General features: G+C 44.3%; 1 protein-coding gene across 1 annotated transcript in view; it reads right to left on the bottom strand.

Moving 5' to 3' along the window:
* Window positions 1–24,148, bottom strand: part of SOAT1 (sterol O-acyltransferase 1) — a 240,174-nt gene that overhangs the window by 11,640 nt on the left and 204,386 nt on the right. The window contains exons 11-14 of the mRNA XM_085601804.1: window positions 20,237–20,366; window positions 18,933–19,030; window positions 1,042–1,140; window positions 237–372 (exon numbers count right to left, since the gene is read on the bottom strand). Coding sequence (XP_085457930.1) covers window positions 237–372; window positions 1,042–1,140; window positions 18,933–19,030; window positions 20,237–20,366 — 463 coding nt within the window. The remainder of the gene's footprint in view (window positions 1–236; window positions 373–1,041; window positions 1,141–18,932; window positions 19,031–20,236; window positions 20,367–24,148) is intronic.

Here is a 24,148-nt window from a genome sequence, read left to right on the forward strand (position 1 = left end):
ATCATACTCATTTTACTTCCCCCACCATATTTTCCTCTTACTATCCAATTTCCTATCCTATTTTTCTGGCCTCTACTTCATATTCTCTCAATTCCTCACCCAATTCACTCAAACCCTTGCTGCATTTTTCTTCAACATCTTAGGGTTTAGCTTGAACTTTTTCCCTAGCTCTCATTTTCTCTGCACTCCTCATTTATCCCTTATTTTCCTTCACCTGACAATATTTTTTCACTTACTTCCGAAGCACATGAAGAGGATGAAGAGGACTGGATAGAAGAAACCGAAGCATATCGCCAATATGTACTCGTGCACAATGGCGGAGACCGTAAATACTGACAGCATTGCCGCTACTTTGAAGCGCTTTCCGGTAAACTGAGAAATAAAATTAAGAAAGGTGTAAGAAAAGGGTCAGGCAGGAGTACAGTGGGGGAAGGAAAGAATGGAGGAGAGACGGATGAGGGAGGAGAGAATGGAAATAAGGGTTTCCAAGAAATAAGAAAGAGGAGCAGATGGAGAAGGGGCGAGATGAGAAGGATGGTAAGTCAATGGTAAAACAAAGAGAAGCATCAGCATAGAACTAAATGGCTGTAAAACTGGAAGAGAGATGAAGCGAGGTAGAGACACAGACAAAGGCTTGGAGGCCAAAATTACAGAAGGCTCAAAGTTATAAAAAGAAAATGTCAGGAACACATGAGTCATGGGTTCCAACTGCTGAAGTGATAATTAAATTGAATAATGGAATCGGAGGGGGTGGTGTGGATGGACTAGAGGGAAGTGCATACAATGTGACATACAGATAACCTCATGAAGGAAGGCCAGGTGCATCGAGCCGGACTATATTCAATATCGCAGGCACCACATGACTCCAGATTCTACCATGCTTCCTCAATTACTGCATGAGTATCTGCTCCCGACATCTTAAAAAAAATTACGGACTTGCTCCCCAATATAAGTGGTGAAGATAATGTCATACATGTGTTGTCCTTCCCCACAGAAAGTATACAACAGCCACCGAGGCATGCACTGGTCTAGAATACTCACAGACAGGAAGTCGCGGTAGACGTAATTGTACAGCCAATCATGCACGACTACATTCCAAGTCCTGTAATAATTGGAAAAGGATGTAGAATTCCACCAGTCCTGGGAAATAAAGGATACAATGAAAAGGTTAACTAACAGACATTGTGTCCTTGTGAGAAGCACAAATGGAGAAGATTAGCAGTCTACAAATGCAACTTGTTTATCATCCAATCATTAATTAGATCTAAATGACTGAATCAATTCAACAGGTTATGTAAAGGGCTCTTCTTACAATAAACAACAAGCATTGGCATAGCCAATAGGTCTCGCTTTTGGGACCTTGTAAGTATTTAGTTATGCAGCATAATATCCTTGGTGCAACAACAAACTGTTTCATGGCTAAACACTTATAAGGTCCCAAAGGAGAGACCTATTGGCTATGCCAGTGCTTGTTACTGTGTGTATTTAGTACATGTCAATATGCTACTCCACATTTCCACTATCTTTCTGACCTGATTTCACTCTGCTCTTGGATATTATTTTACACTTTCCTGCTAAATCGGGCTAATTATTATGCTGAAAAAAAAACACCTATCAAAATCAATTGATTTTCTTTTCTCCATCTTCACTAAGCAACATTTTCTGACTGATAATTTCTTTAAAAAAATACAAGTGGAGATGTACCCTTCTAAACTCCCATTTATCCCTCATTAGAACGATGCTGATGCTTTATAAATGTTGTGTAATTTTAGGGAGCTGTAATGTTACTACCATTACATCTCCTGGTAATTAACACAATTTAAAAGCTGGAGTAAACTAAAAGTGGCAGTGGCGTAACGCAAAGTGATGCCCTCTTGCAGAATGTGATGTGTCCCATGTGTCTCCCATGTCTCACAGATATTCATGGGCCTTGGGTTGAATGTGAACACCTGAAGGATAGGGGGGCCACAGAAATATTGGGGGCCCCCCTCTGCTGCAGGGACCTGTGAAAACGCCCCCTAATAACAGAAACCATGTTAACGACAGTTACTCCACCGTGTTAGTAGACTTGCATGCAGTAATAATTTTTGACAGTAATGCTATGAACTCCATTCCCTTTAATGCCATATTTTCTGTTCCAGAGTCAGTGAGGCCAAGCCCGTCAAGAAGTTGAAGCATATTTTAATATCGGGTGCGGGATGGGAAAAGTTAAGTAGGGCAATTAAGCGGACTAAAATTTGCATCGACAAAACTACTTACTTTGTTTAAGAAGGATTCATGAAAAGTTTAGTTGAAATTAGTATTTTATGCCAAAAAAAACCCTAATTCTATTAGGCTCACAAAATAATATGCAGATTCCATTGCTTTCTGAAGACAGCTTTTAATTTGTCTTGGTACATGTGGACAAATCAATGCGTTGAACCGGGACAGAGCGACAGATAAAATGACAGGTGAGGGAGAGACAGCGCCACGGAAACCATTAGAAATGAATGAGTATTCATTCTTCACACAGAACCATCTATACAAAGTGTGACAGGACCTTTGAGGGTAGAGAAGTACCAGTAAAAAGCACGTACAAATGGAGATACCAGGACAGAATGTGAAAGTGAGACAAGCATGCCAACTGGGGCTGATGGTAATGTAGCACAACCAACACCTTCTGCTGCAACTACTGTATCAAACATAAATCCCATCGGCTAGTGTGAAAGTGAGTAGACAACACTCATTGTATCACCGAAAAACACCCACTGCAAAGTTATGCCCTCCAGAGTACTAGATGCAGAAGGTACTTCTTTGGCACAACAGCTTAGAAAGTTGGAAAGTGCAATACTTCGAATCCAAAAGACAGCTCAAAGAAATACTAATTTGAAAGTATTCCCCACAGTATAATTTGTCTTTTGTATTCTGTTTGTTTACTTTGTATAGGAATAACAGAGGAAGGAAAGGCACCCAGGAGAGGACAGCGTCACACAGACACTCGCCTTCAGGCGTAGTTGAGAGTTCAGCTGCAAGCCTGTCAGCTATGTGTAAACACGCTTTAAATGTGCATGATAAGTTGACAAGAAAAACATGTTTTTTTTACGTTTATTAATGCGCGTTTATACAAAAACAAGACAAAAAAATAACAGTAATTTACTGAAAAAACATAGTTAAAGTGAGGTTACGGTTCCAAGTCAAAACCTAAAAGATTATTGAAAAACCCCAGATATGGTATGCTGCATAAAATATTACCTCATCGTCCTGAAATGCACTGCTGATGACCTCACACATGACAGCAGTGATAACATCTCAAATGATAACATCAGAGCCATCATTTCTGATATTCATGCAACATAATTGATGATATCACTAATGAGAGGTAGGTTAGATTATATGGTCCTTCATATATGTTCCTAAATTAACTAGAAGTCTGATTCTAATCAGACTGAGTGCCTAATAATCTAATTGGGTAGTTCACACTTCATTTTAAGTGCTGTAATATTCACTCACCCCTCTCCTTGTCACACGATCTTGGTGTGTAGGTATCCCCCCACTCAGCCGTACGAGCGCTGGCAAGGGAAATCGCCGTCCTACTCCACCCGCCTTCCCTCACGCCCAGACAGTGACACGCCCACTCTGAGGCCACGCCCCCAATACTTTCTCCTACACTATATAAATGTGTAGTTTCCGGAAGCGGAGCTGGCGCGACGAATGCGCGCCGAAGGCGCGCTTAAGGCAAGCTCGTCTGCACTCGTCCGCGCCAAGTCCGGGCACAGGGCCGTACCCCCTATCCACCAGACACCAGAGCTCAGGCACTACAATGCTGAAATCCTACACAGTCTAAGACCTCCTGCCACGAACTGCTCACGGCACCTCCTCTCAGCTGATGACATCCCTCAAACTTGCCCCAAGTGTATTCACTTCTTAAACCTAAGCCCAATGCCGATTTAATCCACGATTACCATATGTTCCTGTTAAATTGCAGATCTCTGCCGAAACACAGGACAGAAATCGCCCTGTTATTAGACGAACTCACTCCGGAAGTAGTTTTCCTTACGGAAACATGGCTTACCACAGACTCCGATCCTGCCTTAGTGAGCGCTCTCCCTCCTGGCCTCCAAATTACTCGGCAGGACCGTCCTGATGGGAGAGGTGGAGGCCTAGCAATTATCCATAAAGAACAGTTTCAATGCCGTGTCATCCCTGAAACCATTCCAGACTGTGAGAGTCTCGCTTTTAGCATTGATTTTTCGCCGAACAACTGCCTCTCCGGTACTCTTATCTACCGACCCCCAGGTCCCCTTAACAATTTTCACCTTCTTCTCCCTCAGATTGTTGCAGAACGCGTTAGTACCTCGTCCAACTTCACTTTGCTAGGTGACCTTAACCTTCACTTTGACTCTGTATCGGATCAGGTAATCACCACACTGGTAGATTACCTAGCCGCGATACAACTCACCCAATATGTCAAAACCCCCACCCACGTTAAGGGTCACTTACTGGACCCGGTTTTTAGCAACTGCTCAAACTTCATAGTCGACTCACCTTCCCCGCTCCCCTGGACAGATCACTTTTTGGTGCCCTTCACATGGACCACATTTAAGCCTCTGTCGAGCGGACTAACAACTAAATTCATCCGAGCTTGGTCCCGCCTCTCAATCAACGACTGGTCCTCAAAGCTCGCTTCCAACCTACCTCTTTACAATGAGGACTTCCCTCCGTCAGCCTCATTTTATTTTGGACCACTTCCCTCTCATGGATCTTCTCACTCTGGAAGCCATAGCTCGGAAAGTAAAAACAGGCCTATGCTGACTGGATCTCGCAAACTCTTGAAAAACCCTCCCTAAAATCACGCTAAAACGCTCCCACAAAACGGCTCCTTGGTATACGGAGACTCTCAGGGACAAGAAACGCCAGTGTAGAAAAAACGAAAGACGCTGGCGTTTAGACTACTCATCAGGAAGCAAAATCAGTTATCGAGAGTCAATCAGTGAATACAAAGCGGAAGTCAAACTCGCCCAGACCACTTATTTCTCCAACAAAATCCTCTTAGCTAAATCTAAACCCAAAGAAATCTTCCAGATTGTAAAAACACTAACCAAACCTCCCTCTAGTTTGCACGATACAAAATCCTCAACCCACTGCAATGATGTAGCTGAGTTCTTTCATCAAAAAGTCAATAACATCTATTCCACTTTTCTCCCCAGCAATATCCCCTCCCCAGCTCAGTCCAACGCAGTCTTAACCACTTCACTCCCTCAGCCTCATTTTATTTTGGACCACTTCCCTCTCCTGGATCTTCTCACTCTGGAAGCCATTGCTCGGAAAGTAAAAACTGGTTCTCCAGAAGATCCACCCCCTCCAGACATCCCAATGTCTGCATCTCTAGTCACACTGCCAATCATTAGGGATGTACTGAACGCATCGATCATCTCTGGCTTAGTTCCTCCGGCATGGAAACAAGCCATGGTTCGCGCACTATTAAAAAAGCCTAATCTCGACCCGTCAGATCTCAGTAATTACCGGCCCATCTCCCTGCTCCCGTGGGTGAGCAAAATCTTAGAAAAATACGTCAACTGTCATCTGATAAATTTCTTAGAAAATGCCCAATTGTTAGACGCCACCCAGACGGGCTTCAGACCTAAACACGGGACTGAGACCGCCCTCCTCATGGTCACGGAGGAATCCAGAAAAATCCTGGATCAGGGAGGATCAGTGGCAGTGATCCTCCTCGACCTCAGCGCAGCCTTCGACACGGTCAGCCATGACACCTTGCTGCACCGTCTGTCCAGCGTCGGAATTAAGAACAAAGCCTGGCTCTGGTTCAAATCCTTCCTGGAGGATAGATCCTTCAGAGTCTTTGACGGCGAGGCCGTCTCCACCAGCAGACCTCTGGGGTGCGGAGTCCCTCAGGGCTCCTCTCTAAGTCCCGCCCTTTTCAACATCTATATGAGGCCACTGGCCGATGTCGTCTGCCCATTTGGGATCAAGATCATCTCCTACGCGGACGACACGCAGCTGGTGGTCTCACTGGCACAGGGAGTCAATCCTCCCACGTCAGGCGGACTTAGAGACTGCCTAATAGAAGTAAAAAACTGGATGTCCTCATCATCCCTTAAACTGAATGGGGACAAAACGGAGCTGATGCTCCTGGGCCCCTCCGACCCCCTTCTTTTCAATTCCCTGTGGCCCTCCGACCTAGGCCCCCCCCCAGCACCTAAAGATAACATCAAAAGCCTTGGGGTTTGTTTGGACAGTTCCCTTTCATTTAAGACCCAAGCCACCAAGCTCTCGGCAACCTGCTTCGGCCTCCTCAAAATGCTTAAGAAAATCCTGCCTCTCCTCCCAATGGAAGCCAAGCAGGTAGTCACTCAGGGTCTGATACAGTCCCGCTTGGATGTTAACAACGTGTTATACCTCGGCGCCCCAGACTACACCCTACGCAGACTCCAGATGGTGCAGAACTGTGCGGCCCGTCTACTACTCGAACTCCCTCGCAGTCAATCTGTGAGGGCCGGGCTGGTTAAACTGCACTGGTTGCCAATTCGTCAAAGAATTCGTTTTAAAGCCATGTGCATTGCTCATCAGTCCTTTTGGGACACAGGCCCCATGATCACCCGCGATCTAGTCACCCACTACATACCCACCAGAAACCTCCGCTCTAGCCAAACTTTCCTGGCGACACCCGTTAGAATAAAAAAGACCTGGTCAGGCGGCAGGACGTTCACATAGAACGCTGTTAAGTCCTGGAATGCTCTCCCTCCGCATCTCAGAGCCAACTCCAACCTCTCGTCATTCCGTAAGAAGCTAAAAACTTTCCTTTTCAACCTTCCCTACTAGTCCCTCCCAGCCACCTTATCAGGTTCCTCTCTAGTATCTTCAAGCGCTTGAACGCCCTCGGGCAGCAATTCGCGCTCTATAAATGTACTTCCATTCCACTTCCATTCCATTCTTGTACTTTTTGTTTATTTTTCACGTAGCTTTATATAGCGCAAACTAGACTTGAATGTTTCATGTATGGGAGCACTTCACATGAGCACCAGTTGCGTTATAGACGGACACCTTCATTTTTGTTAAGCACTGGGTTTTAAGTGATTTACCCAGAATCACAGGATGTTGAGCGTCCCTGCTTAGACTCGAATCTGGTTCCCCAGCGTCGAGGTAAGCCGCTGTAATCAACATTCAAAGAATAGAAAAGCTAAGAAAATGTGGCATTTGGCGAAGTCTGCTACCTTTTTTTCAAAATAGCAATTTCTTGCTCGGTGCGTGTATTCATATATAAAAAGGCAGTTAGAGCTAAAAGAAGTTGTACCTTTTGGTGGAATATGGCCTAATGTGTTTCGAGCACTTTTAAACAGTGAACTGCAGCAAAATCCCGGGCTCAGCAGCTTCGAGGGGTTCAATGGTGAAATGTGAGTTTGTGATTTAGAAGGAGAAAAGGTATCTACAACATACAATTTCCTACCTAGCTCCAAATAATAATTCAGTGATGTCCCTTCCAGATAAAAGACCTTTGTTGGGTAGGAAGCATGTGATAAAATGATCATGATGAATGTCAGACCACTGCAGGTAGCAGCTTCACAAACCATTAAGATTAGCCCACTCTTTCGTTGTGGATAACAGTAACCAGACTGTGGCTCTATGTGGCATTAATATCTCAGAACAGGACAAGCAGAGGCGATTATCGTGCGCAGTTCAGGAATGCTGACTAAAGTTAACGGGTGTTGACAGTTTTTTTTTTTACCCAATGGCTTAACAAATAGCAGATCGGGAATCGGATTTGGTAAATCATTCCAGGTACTTTTAAGCAACCATTTTGTTTGCACATCAACAATTTGTCGCTATTATTGTGTCATATATGGAGGACACCTTTAGACTGATTAGGCCTACAATGCGTCCAGTATATCAAGAACAAGCACGCGCGGCTGCAGAGGGAGTGGAGAGAGGAGGGGGCCTGCGTGATTCCCTTGCGGGAGCAAGCAGCAAGGCGCGATAATTGATAACATATGGCGCCAGCTGCTCGCTCCCGCAAGTGAAATCGCCAGACGAGCACGCGTTGCGATTGGAAGCAATGCAACGCGTGCACGTTTTTGCCGGGAAAGCTGTGCCGATTGCTAAAGGTTTCTTTCCTATGCAGCACATGCGCGCTGCGTAGGCGAGACCTAAAAACGGCCCTCACACTGATCTGTTTTAGGTCAGCCCAATCATGCCAAATAATCTGATGCAGTACGCTGAAATGCTTCTTCATGTTAAACAAATACACGATCTTGAACTCTGAAACAATGTTTTTTTCAATCTGTTCTTGACAGGCAGAAAAGGACATCAAAATAAAGAGAGGGGCGGCGCTCCAACGCCCACAAGGGGGATCCGCCCCTGTTTGGAGGTCCGTATCATAATAAAGTTTTACTTACTTCAGGGCACGAGTCGGGGGTGCACGCGGGTGGACGGCGTCCGCCCACTATTTTCACAGGGTGGACGCCGTCCACCGTGCCAAGAAGTTGGACTCCACTAAAAAATATGCTGAATTCGTCCCGATGTTATTTGCAAACACCGGGACACATTCAGCAGAACCTGCACGTTGTTGCCTGCTTTCGATCGCAACAACGTGCAGGCAGGGAGGGGGCTTTCTTAGTTCAGACTCCTGCTGGGCCAATAACAAAGCTCAATTTGAGGGGTCATCAGGCCTCCTTTTGTTCGAGTCTCCTGGCTGGGAGCAGTCAGGAGTCTCACACTCAGAAGCAAATGCAGCCGAGTGGAAACAAAGGCTCACACCTTGATAGCACTTCACACATACTTAAGAAAAGCAGCTTTTCACTTTGTTCAGTCCCTGTTTACAAGATATGCATGCACTGTAAGAATGTCAGCTGCATTGGTCTTTCCCTGTATGTACACAAAAGAAATCTAATTTATTTAGTGCTTACTACCCCTGAGGAGGCGTTGAAATAATTTAAGTACCACTATTTTTTTTTGTAAAGCACTATGGGTAGAGGAAGTTTGCGGTGACAAAAAGCAACACTGTTTTATGCATAGCTTTCATAAGTGTGAATGTTATGTCTCAATCAGGAGGGTTTGCGTGTATACTCGAAATGTGCTCCAATGTACTCATGATAGACTTGCTAAACATATATGTAATCGCTCAAGATCTGATATCACTTCTTATGATGCCACTCCCTGTGATGTCACGTGCCGGGATGTCACACACTGCGATCTCACACGCCGCAATGTCACACGCCTTGATGCCACTTGCATTCTGATTAACTTGGTTAGTCCCCCCACTTCTATTTTTTTGTGTACTGACTTACTTTAAATAAATTAAATAAATAAAGAAGCAAAGACTGACTGAAAGGAAAACAGGATTGAAGTTGAAATTAACTTACATTTTCAATGTAACGTTAAGTCTATATGATTATTCAAAGGTAAAATTAAGAACTTGGTCATCTATAAAGTACACCCGCGATTAGGATATTTGAGTAGAAGCTGTTCTGTCTGCCGGAATTGAGCTCGAATCAGGCACTATTTTAAAGTCACTACATTTATTGTATCCGACCTCTGGGGGTTAACTTGCGTTTTGTAGTGGCCATATTGGAACGGAGTTTTGTGTTTCTAGACCACCTCGCATACCACAGAAAACAAAATAAAGGCATTTTCTAATCTGTCGGATAGGTTTCACCAAATAGGACGAGCCGCTGAATAATACCATATATTTTTGTGAGGGGTTAGAAGACGCAACATTAATGCAAACTTCTCAAGGAACTCTGAAGTGCATTTGTACCCTAAAATTCGTATTATAGCTCGGTGTTATGTATATGAAACTGGAATGCTAACGTTGAGGCTTGGCTTGGAGGTGTGATGTAATGTCAGACCTTTATTTGTGCCTTTCATGAGAGGTACAGGCGCCATTTTGTAAAGAGGAAAAATCATTAAATAGTGTCTGACTCGTGTAGCACGTACAGATACACTGCATTGACGTCGGTAACAGCAAAAGGGACTCGGCAGGGGTGAAAGTGCAGAAGACTGAACATAAAAAAAAAAGACCTCCTGTAGTGTACGTCTGCTGTGAAAAGGAGCTGCATGCCCATCTCACAGCTGAATGCTGGTGCCCCGTTTGGCGTTCTTACTACGCCGTTCCTTCCTGCTCGGCAGGATGGAGGAACAGCAAGTATATAGCCGACCGCTGTGTTCCCAGAAGCCACGGCCACCGAAGGATACCTTGCGGCACATCAAGAACCGGGAAAAGGGGCGGGGCGTAGAGCGCTCGTGGCCAGCAACCGTGTATCAGCAGGTGGCGGGATCTGGCAGTCGCGACGCTGAGAGTTCCGTTTACGTTTTCTCAGAGTACAACAGGTAAAGAGGGGTGCACGTGTCTGCATGCAGCGGGAGGTCCTGAACATAACAGTTTGATTGAGCAGCCGTCTGATCAGGCTGCCCAATCAGCGTGTTCACCTGTGGTTTATCCGCAAAACATAGTTTTAGAAAGTGCAAGGCTTCAAAACTATCCCAATTCAGCTTCACCCCATTCAAAGTTCCATAAATAAAGTATAGTAGTAATAATACCTGCTGTGAATTCCCGTAAAGCAATTTACTCAAACCATGATGTGCAAATTGTTAGAATGTGGGTTACTAGTTGAAGTCTATGGTAATCCCCTTCAAGTCATAATGGCAATAATATAGGGTGACCAGATTCTCAAAACAACAAGCATTGGCCGCGCGCACCTCACGCTCAAAGTTAAAAAGAAAAAAAAAGAAGCTGCGAGACGCGCTCTGTGGTGGGGGAGGTGGAGGGGCATTGAAGCGAGGCGCGTGCGTGCTTGGCCGAGCGAGAGGAAAACCATATGGCGCCTCTGCTCGTGCCTGTGCACGTGAACGCACGCAGAATGCCAGCCAACGGTGCGGTCGCACTTTTAAAAGCCCTGTTTACTAAATGTCTCGCCGAGCAGCGCATGCGCTGGCTCAGGCGAGACCTAACAAGGCTTGATTAATTAAATATTCTTCGCTGGACTCTTCTGTGATCTAAAATTACCCAGTCTGAATTTCATCAAGGCCAACTTAAAGACCATTATTCAATGGCTAGTAAATTGAAAACTGTTGAATTGACTAATAGTAACTAACACCAGTTTCATGCAGCAGTTAGAGATGGCAGAAGTGATTATATAAATGTCATTCAGATTTCTGTGTATACTGTCTCAAATGTCCATGTAATAAGTACTACATTGGCAGCACTATACATGTGGCCAACTTAAGGGTACTAGAACATATGAGAACCATCATAAATGTGAATAAACAATATCCTGTAGCCAAGCATTTTGAGACTGAACACTTGAGTAAGGCAAATTTACTCACATTTTATGTTCTAGGAAGAATACCCATCAATATAAGAGGAGGCAACAGAGTTATGGAATTAAGATGCCTGGACTCAATATACAACATTGAATTCCAGACTATGCATCCTGGAGGTTTCAATCACAATGAAGAGCTAGCAGTACATTTAGGATAACTTTGGGTCCCATGTGCAGTCTGATGATTGGCTATTACTTGTTGATGCTATCTCCTGGATATACTATGTATAATAGAAGTAACGCCCCACTCTTCCAAAACCCTTTCGGGTTTTTTTTATAATTTCCTTCTTTTTCCTATGTTATTTAAATACATATTGTTTTTATTGGGCTAAGTTAGGCCACACACTGTTCTTGATGCCCACTTGGGCAAAATTGTGTACAAACTAACAGTGTCAGCTATAGAAATAGAGGATATGACCCGCCCACTGAGGCTTATTGTTCTCGCACTACTTTCCATGTCATTCTGTATTCTTTACAGTTATTTTTCGTATTAGGATTCATGATTTTGATTATGATTCAAGATAAATTGTGTACTACACAATGAGTCATGATATTAGTATATTAATCTTGTCCAATGATTGAAAGAAAAAAGTAAACAACGAAAATAAAACGTTGTAAAACAAAGAGGGGAAATTACAACACTATTCAATGTTAGAAGAAGCGATTTCTAAATGTTAAAACCTACGTTTTTGCAAATGCTTTCTTACAATAATGGCGCTCATGTTAACATTGACTGTGTAGCGATTTCTGTCTTGCATAGTCCTTTTTCCATTTAGATTGCTTGCCACACTGAGGTGAATATTAATTGGTTGGATTAGTGTGTACTTTCTAACCTGTGATCAAGGAGACACTGATCTCCAAACGCGTTGGGAACGTTTTTTTGAGTTTGCTTACGCCAAATAAAACCGTACTTCTAGTATCTGGCGGAGAAGAAGAGGATTTTTTGGGAGCTCAACTGAGCATCTGAAAATATATACTGGAAAACTTGACCCGCCAGGATATCACGGCAAAAGAGGGATCCAACTTCCATCACCCTGAGACATGACTATTTGTCTTCAGAATTCAAAATGTCTGCCACCTGCTCAATGTGAATGCAATTTTGTTTTAACAAAATGATTCGTCTTCCACGGCCTCGAGCAATGAGATAATTCTAGCACACAGCAGTGCAACATCCGAATGCCTCTGCTCCCAACCACCACATAAATGGACAACCCATTCGCCATATATCTCAATGCAACTTCAGTCATGAAGTAGTTTTTCACTGCCAATAGAACTCGAAGGAAAACCAACATAGAAATGGGTGTGCAATTCTCCAAGAAGCCTACATCAGTGCTTCCCTCATCAAGAAACGTTATGAGCGCTGTCTCAGGGAAACCCAATTAGATTTTTTTTCCTTATTGGCTACAGTCAAAAACATTTAAGCTATTCTGGATCAATCCACTAGATGGCAAAATTATCCTTTGTGTAAAAAAGTTTAAACGCCAGAGGCTAACAATAACGACCCATTTCGTAGAAGGAGGGAGTTAGTATTTCAAAACATTAAAAGAAGCAGTAAAAAAAGAAAAAAAGATTTACATTTTAACTGTGCAGGCTCACAACATGTACAGATACCTACCACCATCACTCAGCGGCAGAAAGCAGCAGAATTCGCCATATTCTTTGATGAAAAACTGAAATCACTGGTGGATCAGGTCATTCATCTTACCCTCCCAGAGGAGGCAATACTTTGACGTCATCTCCGAAGATGCCCTCCTCAAATGCATCCTCTAAACAAAACCCTCGAACTATTCTTTTGACCCCATCCCTAGTGACATTGCCATTGATTTCTACACCCATACTCTTTCCTACTGGACCTGTCTAGTTAACCTCTTCCTCAGCCAAGGCTCCCTTCCTGTTGCCCATAAAACAGGACAGGTTACCCCACTTCTTATAAAAACCCTCCGCTGATGCGAACGACCTCAAAAACTTCTGCCCCATCACCAACCTCCCTTTTCTTGCCAAAAATCAAAGAAAGATGTGTAGCGAAACAACTTTCCCTACATATTACGGATAAAAATCTTCTTGACTATTTCCAGTCTGGCTTCATTCAAAACTGCGGTACAAAAGGGGGTGGTGATGGACGGAGCATCAGAACCAATCAAACACTCTCACCCAGTCAACAGATCTGGGTTTGATCCATCACCGTTCTTTAGCCCACTCTGCCACCCCAGTTCAGACATGGCCATATGCAAATCAGTCTGACCCTGTGCCTCATGGGAACAGTCTAGCCCGAACTGCCAAGCCATGTCTTCCCTGGACCGGAAACAAGCTTCCTAGGACCGGTTTCAGCCAGGCTTGCTTGAATCCCAAAGAAAATGATGGATTTAGGCCCAGATCTCTGTACTGGGGTGAATGTATGACATTGTTCTGCATTCTGTCCATCAACTGTTTTTTTGCATTTGTCACCCCGAGTGGGAAGGGTATGCCCAGACGTGGGTCCCTTACTCTCCATGCCACTGGAATCAAGCTATCCTGGCTGAAGAGGGGTGAAACCCTGAAACCGGTCCTAGGATGCTTGTTTCCAGTCCAGGGAGGACCTGGCTTGGCAGTTCGGGCTGGACTGTTCCCATGAGGCACAGGGTCAAGACTGATTTGCATATGGCTGGGTTCAAACTGGAACGGCATGGTGAGCAAAAAAATGATGGATTTAGGCCCAAATCTCTGTACTGGGGTGAATGTATGACATTGTTCTGCATTCTGTCCAACTGTTTTTTTGCATTCATTCAAAACTGCAGCACTGAAACAGCCCTGCTGCAAGTGATCGTTGGTGCGCTGCGTATACGCGACTCACAGGAGTCTTGTGTTCTGATTCTTCTTGACCTCTCTGCAGCCTTTGACACTGTTAATCACAACACTCTCCTTAACACTCTTCAACAGAGAATGGGTTTGGAAGGCACAGTGCTTAAATGGTTTGCCTCATGCCTCTCGGCCAGATCCCAAATGACCAAAATAGCGAACAGTCTTTCGCCCTCATTGGCGGTAGGTCAAGGCCTCCCTCAAGGTTCTACCCTTGCACCCACTTTGTTCAATCTCAATTTAGAACCTTTGGGAAATTGCCAAAGTATATCTGGGATCCTTTACCCTCTCTATGCAGATGACACTCAAATCTACCAATAGGTGTCTTCCGCACACAATATCTCAATCCTCAACCCTACTCTCAATACTATTCAAAACTGGATGTTAGCTCATTAACTCATTCTGAATCTTTCCAAAACTGAACTCCTCCTCCTCCTCCTCCTCCTCCTCCTCCCTACCTCACTCTTTCCTCCTCCTGTTGAATCTTGGATTGATCAGCTGAATTTACTCAACAATAAACCTATCATTGTCGACAGCACAAAATCCCTTGGTGTCCTACTGGACAAAAGGCTCCATCTACTCCCCCACATCAATTCCATTGCAAAGAATGCACAATACAAACTGCGCCTTCTCTGGGGGAGTCGACGTTTCTTTCTGGGGCAAGACCTAAAAACCTTGGTCCAATCTCTGGTTCTCTCTAGATTGGACTACTGCAATTCTCTTCTTGCTGGCCTCCCCAAATCCCACCTTTCCCCTCTTAAATCCATTCTCCATTCAGCGGCTCGGTTAATATCTGGGGCCAAAAGAAGTGACCACATCACACCCATTTTGTCTTCTCTTCGATAGCTTCCCATCGAAGGCAAGATCAATCTACCAGACTGCCTATATCACCCACAAAGCATTGCACACTTCCTCCCCTCGATACCTGGCAAATAAACAGAAATTTTCTGGAGGCTCTAGACAGTCTCGTAATGCGAAAAATGTACTGCTTGAGCCCCGCACCTTCAAAAGGGAAAGGTCGATGGCTCAATCCTTCTCAGGCAATGGGCTGAGAATGTGGAACTCGCTTCCTCCACTACTCCGTACCACTACCTCTACCCAGATCTTCAAAACGGACCTCAAATCTCTTCTCATCCAAAGATACTTCGAAGACCGAATGCACCCCTTTTCTTGTCCCTCAAGGAAGTTCTTTCATTACTGTAAATTTGTAATCTCCTATTGTGATTTTTGTGTGACTGCCATCTATTGTTTTTTCTTTTCTTTTCTGGTTTCTCGTTTTTTTGTAACGTGTAAATATGTAATTTTCTCCTCATGTAACATACTTGGTTCTATTGTGAAGCACTGTGACACCTTTGAGTAAAGTCCCCGTTATATAAAAATGCATTAAATAAATAAAAATCAACACACCAGAAGACATTCACTCACACAGACCAACAGACTAAAGCCAATCATGCACACAGACCAAAGGTCGTTTAAAACCTTGTGTAGTTAGGTCCGCAGGGTGCTGCATTTCAGGAGAGAAGTGGGCCGTGCAAACTCATGGGAGCACGGGCCGGGCCGTGCCTGTGGGAAGCACTGCACTGTGATGAGCAGCTCGGGCCCAGGCCTGCGTGTATGGGTGCAGGCGGGTGATGTGCTGCAGGGAGCATATGGCAATATACTATGGGGCAAGATGGTGATTGGCAGGAAGGACCGACATTACAACGATTATATTTCGATACTTATAATGCTTATCATTACAAGTTCAAAGTACCAGAACGCAAATGAAAGAAAAAAAATGCACCCGCGAAACTGCTCTTTGCTGGAGATCTTTTAATTTTGCCGTATGAGGATGTGTTGGTTGTGAAGAATGTGTAGTGTGATGTAAAAAGTGATTTAAATAGGTCCATTGATGCTGGGTTTGAGGAAACTTTACTGGTGAAGCTCACTTACCCAATTAAAAATCGTCGCTCAAGTGGATTCAATGGTCCTAGAGTGCAATCATGATCATTTGCTAAATGTTTTCCACCACACTACACATTCTTCACAACCCACACCTCATAATTCGGCAAAATTAAAAGATCTCCGGCAAAGAGCCCCTTTGCGGCTGCCCGTCGGGCACTGCAGTGCCGGCCAGACAAGAGGCATGCCCAGATGAAGCATGACAGCTTTCGGGGTGTGTGAGGGCACTTGATCCTATTGGAGCTTATTCCACTGACCTGACAATCCACTAGTTCTCAATCCTTCATTTCTCCTAACTTTGTCTAAGGAACTTCACACTCTTCTATTTAAGTTATGACCAAAGGGAGCACGTGTGCTGGACCTAGCTAAAAGCTCCTGGTTCCTCTTGTTTAAAGTGCCTTCGTTGAAGCCATCAATCTATTGCATCCCCTTCAAGTAGGATTTCACCCAGGTGGCAGCAAACAGCTAGTATAGGGATGCAACAACCACAAGCCATGTCAATGTGCAGAAGTAAACCCTCCTGCCGCTCTATGTTAGATCTATCGCCAGCATTCGATACCTTGAATCATCAGATCCCATTAGATCTGTGTATCAAAGGCTGTACACAAACCTGGTTCTCTAGGTTTTGTCTGAGTGGCAAATTCAAGTGGCGGGTGGTCCTTTCTCCTCATCGGTCAGATCCTTATCCTGTGGAGTCCCTCGGGGCTCGAATTTATCTCCCTTCTTATTTGAATCAGTCTTAGGGATTTGATTTATTCATGTACGAGAATGATACTCTGATTTTAATAAAAATTTAAAGAGTAGTGATGTTGATCAAATAAATTTCTGCCTGCTACAGCCAAACACTGGATGCCCCACCATCATCTGAAGTTGAAATGCAATAATAATGACATCATATGCCCTCGGATGCCTTCTCCCTTTTGGAGCTTTACATTCTTGCCCACCATGCTGGGTATTAAACCCACTTTGGAAACCAGCGGGAAGAATTTAGAAGTGAAATTTGATTATGCTCTGTCCATGACTGAATAAATAGAGTCTGGTCTGCTCACTCGTCTTTCACTTGAGAACCGAATGGATAATCTTGCAACTGTTTTTATTTTCCGATAGGTCCTGCTCCGGAATGCTTTCATACCAGCATGTTTATACCACTGCAACTCTTTATTCGACCTTCCTGCTCACTTGAGAGACTAACAGCTGGTTCAAAACTATGCTGCCAGATAGGATCTAGGACTAAGAGCCTGAGAACATATTTCACGTGCTTTGACCTCTCTCCCTTGGCTTCCTGTTAAAGAGTCTTATCTTCACATCTCTTTGCGAGGTGGACAGAGTTGTGTATTCACTAGATACTCTCTTCCTGGAAGTCTTTTTAAATGGTAACATCCATCACATGCTCTGAAACCTTCTCACCATTCACTACTGATGATCCATCAGATCCAGCATTCTTCAGAGGTCGAGCCATCTCCGCTTCGGCAACATTAAAATGGAATTTTTTGCCCATAGGCTTGAGGAAAGAATTGAATCTTTTCTAGTTCAGGAAGGAATTTAAAATCCTGGCTATTTTGCAATCAATGAAGGCTGAGGATGGATGCACAGTAACACAGAGGTTTATGTATTGCTTGGATATGTGGTCAGCTCCAGGATACCCTTTAACAGGGGTGACAGTTTGTGCTTTATATGCGCAGTAGCAAATATCATGGACAAACATTTAATTCACTTTGAAGGCAACAGGTCCCATTCAAGGTATCCTTTTAACGGGAGAGGCATGTGACAAAGACACTTTGATATCAACAAATGGCACACAGAGTCCCTTGTTCTTACATCCCGAAAAGGATTTGGCATGACGAAATTCAACAAACAGGATTCATAATTGATACTTATGAAACTGAAGTGTCTGGTATTAAGGGATACTGCACACAGTTTTTCTAGACAAAATACACAGAACACAAATGTGATCAATAACTAAAAACCATGGCTACTTTTAGCTCCTTTACAGAACCGGTAGCTTGCGGGACAGACCCCCTTATTTAGCCAAACCGTGCCTCCATTCATCCCAAGACCTCTTCAGACGGTCACTGCTTTCCATCTTCATAAATGTTTAGTGGAGGACAACTCATCACACTGATGTCTACACAGTCTTCCCCCAGGGCCTATGTTGGATAATGCAAACTAATGTAAATGAAGAGGATGCAAACCATCTCAAAACAGCACCCTAGATTGATTTAACAGTTTCCACCTTATTTCCTCTTACTTAATACTAAACTGACCATTAGGATATCAGCATACTGAAAGTATCCTATTTTGTAAACTAATAGCCCATTAACCATTGTTAAGTCCTACCACTGGACATCCTAGAATCCTGGTACAAATTCTCATAAATCATTCACCCAGCACCATGACTATGGTAGAAGCAGAAGAGCAAATAGGACTAAAGGCTGTAAGGCTTTGTCAGTGTTAGTAATCAATATCACACTTGGAACTTTTATATAGCTAGTAAAATAGACAACAGTGTGTCTTATAGTCAAAGAACTCTCAAACTCCTTTGCAGGATCTGTTTCACGTGCAAGACGTTTCTGCTGCCCCAATTCATGAATAGACTATCATACACTTTAATTTTTGAAAAACACTGTTACATAAAAATAAGTAAGAAAGTAAAACCCTTCTTCTATGCACCATAAAAACCTCACAGTTTCATGCAATATCTATTGCTATAAAGAGAAATCGGTCATTGTGAGTTAGGAAGGACATAAGTACTAAGGCATCATTCAATGTCAGTAGAGAACAGAGTTAAAGGTGGTAATGAACATGGGATAAGCATACAAGTTAAGGTGTTTATCTTGTTACCTTGTAGAACATCCGGTCAGCAAATCGTAACATTTCAGCAAATGCGTTTAACCAACAATGGAGCAGTGCGAAAAATGCCAGAAACAGAACCAGCACACCTGTATGGATGAATACATAGAAAATGTTAGAAACATACCACCATCTGTCCTCCTTTTGCTTAACAGTTTCCTGCCTTACACAATTCTGCACATGCCAACGTCGCGCTGCAAACCTACAGACCCTGGTATGTATATATATATATATATATATATGTATGTATATATATATATATATATATATATATATATATATATATATATATATATATATATATATATATATATAAGCTTCAGGTGTCCCTCTAGACAAAAGCGCACTCCACAGTAGCTGGTAACACGACCTTTAATAGCTAGAGACAGGCACAGGCATCACGATACAATTTGCAGTGAAGAGTCGATATAGCCTGACGCGTTTCAGCGTTAAATCGCTTTCCTCAGAGGCTCGACTTTTTCTTTGTGCTTAGTTCTGACACACCCTCTGTAATGAAGTTCATTGCCCGCCCCCAGATGGGCCGCATGGATTGCTGGGCATTGTAGTGTGTTAGTTAGTTCCAGCTTACAGGATTGAAGACGGACTGGTGTTGTGAGGCCCATCTGAGGGTTTTTTTAATCTGTCAGCAGGACAATATTGTGCATCCATTTGGAGTTTGATGGAACTGACGAACACACTACAATGCCCAGCAATCCATGCGGCCCATCTGGGGGCGGGCAATGAACTTAATTACAGAGGGTGAAAACTCATTCACAAAGCCAGGGACAACTGCCTACTCTCCAAGAAACTTTACAAAACATTTTTCCCCCAACCAACTCCTTTCTTTGAAGGAAAACAAATGTTTTCCAAAAGCAATCAGACCTGGTGGTCTGCTAACCCTTTCAGGTCACCAACCACCATATGATAGCCACTAATCAGAGAGAAGTGCAGTCTGTAATGTAATTCATGAATATTAATGAGGTAGTTCAAACTGCGATCCACTCGGGTTCAGAATATTGGGAAACCACTAATGGATACATAGGTTGCGACAAGTGTATTAGCAGATCTGGTACTTAGTTATGTGGGGCAGGCATTTTTGGTGTACCTTTGAAACAACCTCTCATTTGAGCCAAAAGCTAGACTAATTCATTTAGAAGTTTAAACCAAATTGAAAACACATTAATTTAAACCTTATGGAAGTAGAACTGGATTATGATGAATGATGGTGTTTACAGCTTGTTTAGTTTCCAGGAACAAAGCAACTTTGAGTGATAGAAATAAAGAAAAAAAATCACCTGGTAGGATGGAGTTGAAGATGCAGAGGACCAGAATCCTCAAGTTAAGTGGCTCCTGGCTGATGTTTCGGAAAAGTGGTATACACAAGCGCACAAAGATGTAGTATGCATAGAAGGTGCAGCCCAAAACCTGCAAAATAAACCGCACACCACTGTGAAAATTGTTATCTTTGGAGGGATTTTTATTAAAACCTGGAGTCTATAGTCAAATTGAAGTAAAAATACTTTTAGCAAAGTGAAGAAGAACCTGTCAGAAGATTAAACATTCTCCCCCCTCCCTCTAATCCATTCTCGAAACCAGAAATCCGAGACACCATTACCATGCCAGTAGACAAAAGAGGGATAGTTTAAAAGCCACACTTCAAAACCAATGTGAAACCAGAAATCCGAGACACCATTACCATGCCAGTAGACAAAAGAGGGATAGTTTAAAAGCCACACTTCAAAACCAATGTCCCTCCAGATGCAAAACGGCAGTAGATGTGTGTCAGACACCAGAAACTCTGCAGTCACTGGAGACCATGGTTTCTACCAGGCACCCGAATCAAACAAAGTCTTACCAAAGATCATGGTATTGCTGCTAGGTACCACAGGATCCACAAATGTTCTGGTAGAACCGCATGGTAATGAATCCATGAAATGCACTACAAGAACTGTATTCAAACTAGACACAATAAACTCTGGAATCCGCATCAGTCTTCAGGGACAATGGAATCAGTCCCAGAAATATGGAGCTATGGTAACCCTCCTAGACACCAGAGACCCCAAACCTCTTCTGTAGAAATGAATATGCTACTTACCAGTATGCATCTGTTCTTGGCATGTAGGGCTGCTGACATTCATATCTGTGCATAGATCGCCACCTAGTGTTGGGTCCGGATGTTTGCACGTTGTTGTCCTGGAAGAGTCTTCGAAGTATCCTGGGATAGGTGACTCCTCCCCTGGACCACAGTGCGCATGGGCATCCTCTCCATCCTCAGATTGTTTTTCGCCATTGTGGCAGTGATGGAGTAGATATAGAAAGTGATGACCATGCTTACAGTAATTCTGAGAGCTGCAGCTGCTACAGGCGCCGGGGAGGAGGGAGGGCGATATGAATGTCAGCAGCCCTACATGCCAAGAACAGATGCATACTGGTAAGTAGCATATTCAGTTCGAGGCATGTGGGCTGCTGAATTCATATCTGTGCATAGAATACATAGCAGTGCCCTCTATTAGCGGCGGCTACCCGTGCCAGCTGCAGCGGTCTGAAAAAGAGTTTTGAGAACAGCCTGTCCTACAGCTGCCTGCTGTTTTGATTGCACATCTACACAATAGTGTTTTGTAAATGTGTGTGTAGTGGACCAGGTGGCTGCTCTACATATATCATGCAGGAGAATGTTTCCTAGAAAAGCCATGGAAGCCCCTAACTTACGTGTTGAGTGGGCTCGTGGGGGAATCGTTAATGTGCGTTTAGCCTTTTGATAGCAAATTTGAATACACTTAACGATCCATCTGGCTATACCTGCTTTGGAGATAGCGTTACCTTTGTGGTGTGGGGCAAAGGCAACGAAAAGTTGTTTTGTCTTCCTAAAGGCTTTAGTCCTGTCGATGTAGTACATTATGGCCCTCTTTACATCTAGTGTATGGAGTGCTCTTTCTGCGACACTCTGTGGGTTTTGGAAGACAACAGGCAGTTCAATATTTTGATTCATGTGGAACTGCGATATTACCTTGGGCATGAATTTTGGGTTGGTACGTAGTACGACCCTGTTGGCGTGAACCTGTATAAATGGCTCTTGAATGGTTAGTGCCTGGAGTTCACTAACTCTTCTTAAAGAAGTGATCGCTACTAGGAAAGCTACTTTCCAGGTAAGGAATTGAAGCTCGCATGAGTGTAGAGGTTCAAAGGGTGGACCCATTAGGCGTGTGAGGACCAAGTTGAGGTTCCACATTGGAGCCGGTGGGTGGCTTGGAGGAATGACTCGTTTGAGGCCTTCCAAGAATGCTTTGATGGCAGGCACTCTGAATAGAGAGAGGTGCTGCCTGGTTTGCAGATAGGCTGATATGGCGGTCAAATGGACGCGTATAGAGGTGTACGCCAGATTGCATCTGTATAGGTGTAATAGATAACAAATTATGTTTTGTATGGATGCGTCTAGCGGGTTAATGTCATTATTATTGCAATAAATGACGAACCTCTTCCATTTGGCTGCATAGCAAGCTCTGGTAGTTGGTCTCCTGGCTTCCTTAATGATGTCCATGCAGTCAGGTGGCAGGTTTAGGTAGCCAAACTCTAGGACTTCAGGAGCCAGATTGCCAGGTTCAGCTGTTGCGGATCTGGGTGCTGAATGTCTCCATGGTTCTGCGTCAAATGCGCGGGTTTGATCCGCAGCCTTTGATGCGGCACCACGGAAAGTTCGAGAAAGGTGGTGTACCACGGCTGGCGTGCCCACGTTGGAGCAACCAGGACGAGTGTCAGTGAGTGTTGTCTGAGTTTGCGTGCCACCAGCGGTATCAGTGGTGCTGGGGGGAAAAGCGTACGCAAATCTGCCGGACCAGTTCATCCATATCGCATTGCCCTGCGAATGTGGGAACCTGGCGGCAAAGCTTTGGCATTCTGCGTTTTCGCTTGTGGCGAACAGGTCTATCTCCAGATGTCCCCACTGCTGGAAGTACGGCTGGAGTACTGATGGGTGTAACTCCCACTCGTGCATCTGGTGGCTGTGTCTGCTGAGCAGATCCGCCATCTGGTTGTCCTTGCCGGGGAGGTGTTCTGCCATGAGGAACATGTTCCTCTGAATGGCCCACTTCCACATGCTCTGAGCCAGATGAGACAACTGTGGAGAGTGTGTTCCTCCCTGTTTCTGTATGTAGTACATTGCGGTCATGTTGTCCGTCCGGATCAACACGACCTTGTTGCACAGATGTACTTTGAATGCTTTCATAGCTAGGAAGATTGCCATCAGTTCCAGAAGGTTGATGTGCATCTTCTTCTGTTGTGTTGTCCATAGTCCCTGCACTGTGTAGTGGAGTACATGAGCTCCCCATCCCTGGAGAGACGCGTCCGCTGTCAGTATTATCTGTGGAACAGGCTCTTGGAACGGTCGGCCCTTGCAAAGGTTTTGTGGATTCCACCAATGCAGAGAGTTGTATGCCCGACCGCTCACCAACACTAGGTCTTTCAACTGTCCGTGAGCCTGATTCCACTGACGTGCTAAGCACTCCTGAAGCGGGCGCATATGTAATCTCGCGTGCGGGAATATGAAAATGCAGGAGGCCATCATGCCCATCAACTGCATGAACACTCGCGCCGGAAGGGAGTGTTGGGGTTTGAACTTGGGAATCAGCATTTGCATGCTGTTGATCCTCACTAAATTTGGCTGAGCTGTGGCCGCCAGAGTGTCTATAGTCGCACCTAGGTACTGTTGTACGTGTGCGGGCTGGAGATGGGATTTTGGGTAATTTAGTGAGAATCCCAGACTGTGAAGGAGGTGAATGGTGCGGGACATGTGGCTGGCACATTGCTGGGCTGACTTCGCTTGAACGAGCCAGTCGTCCAGGTAGGGGTAGACGTGTATGTGCTGCCTCCGGAGATGTGCTGCCACAGTAGCTAGGCACTTTGTGAAAACCCTGGGTGCTGTTGTCACGCCGAAGGGTAGGACTTTGAATTGGTAGTGCTGCCCCTGGACAGTGAACCTGAGGTATTTTTTGTGTGAGGGGTGAATGGGTATATGGAAATACGCATCCTTGAGGTCCAGTGTAGCCAGGAAGTCTCCCTGCCTGAGAAGCGGAAGGACTTGCTGTAGAGTGAGCATGTGGAAATGCTCGGAAAGAATGTATCTGTTCAGGGGTCTCAGGTCTAATATAGGTCTGAGAGACCCGTCCTTTTTTGGTATTAAAAAGTACAGGGAGTACACCCCCGTACCTTGC

The sequence above is a fragment of the Triturus cristatus genome, chromosome 4_2 (assembly GCF_964204655.1).
Source record: "Triturus cristatus chromosome 4_2, aTriCri1.1, whole genome shotgun sequence".
NCBI lineage: Eukaryota > Metazoa > Chordata > Amphibia > Caudata > Salamandridae > Triturus > Triturus cristatus.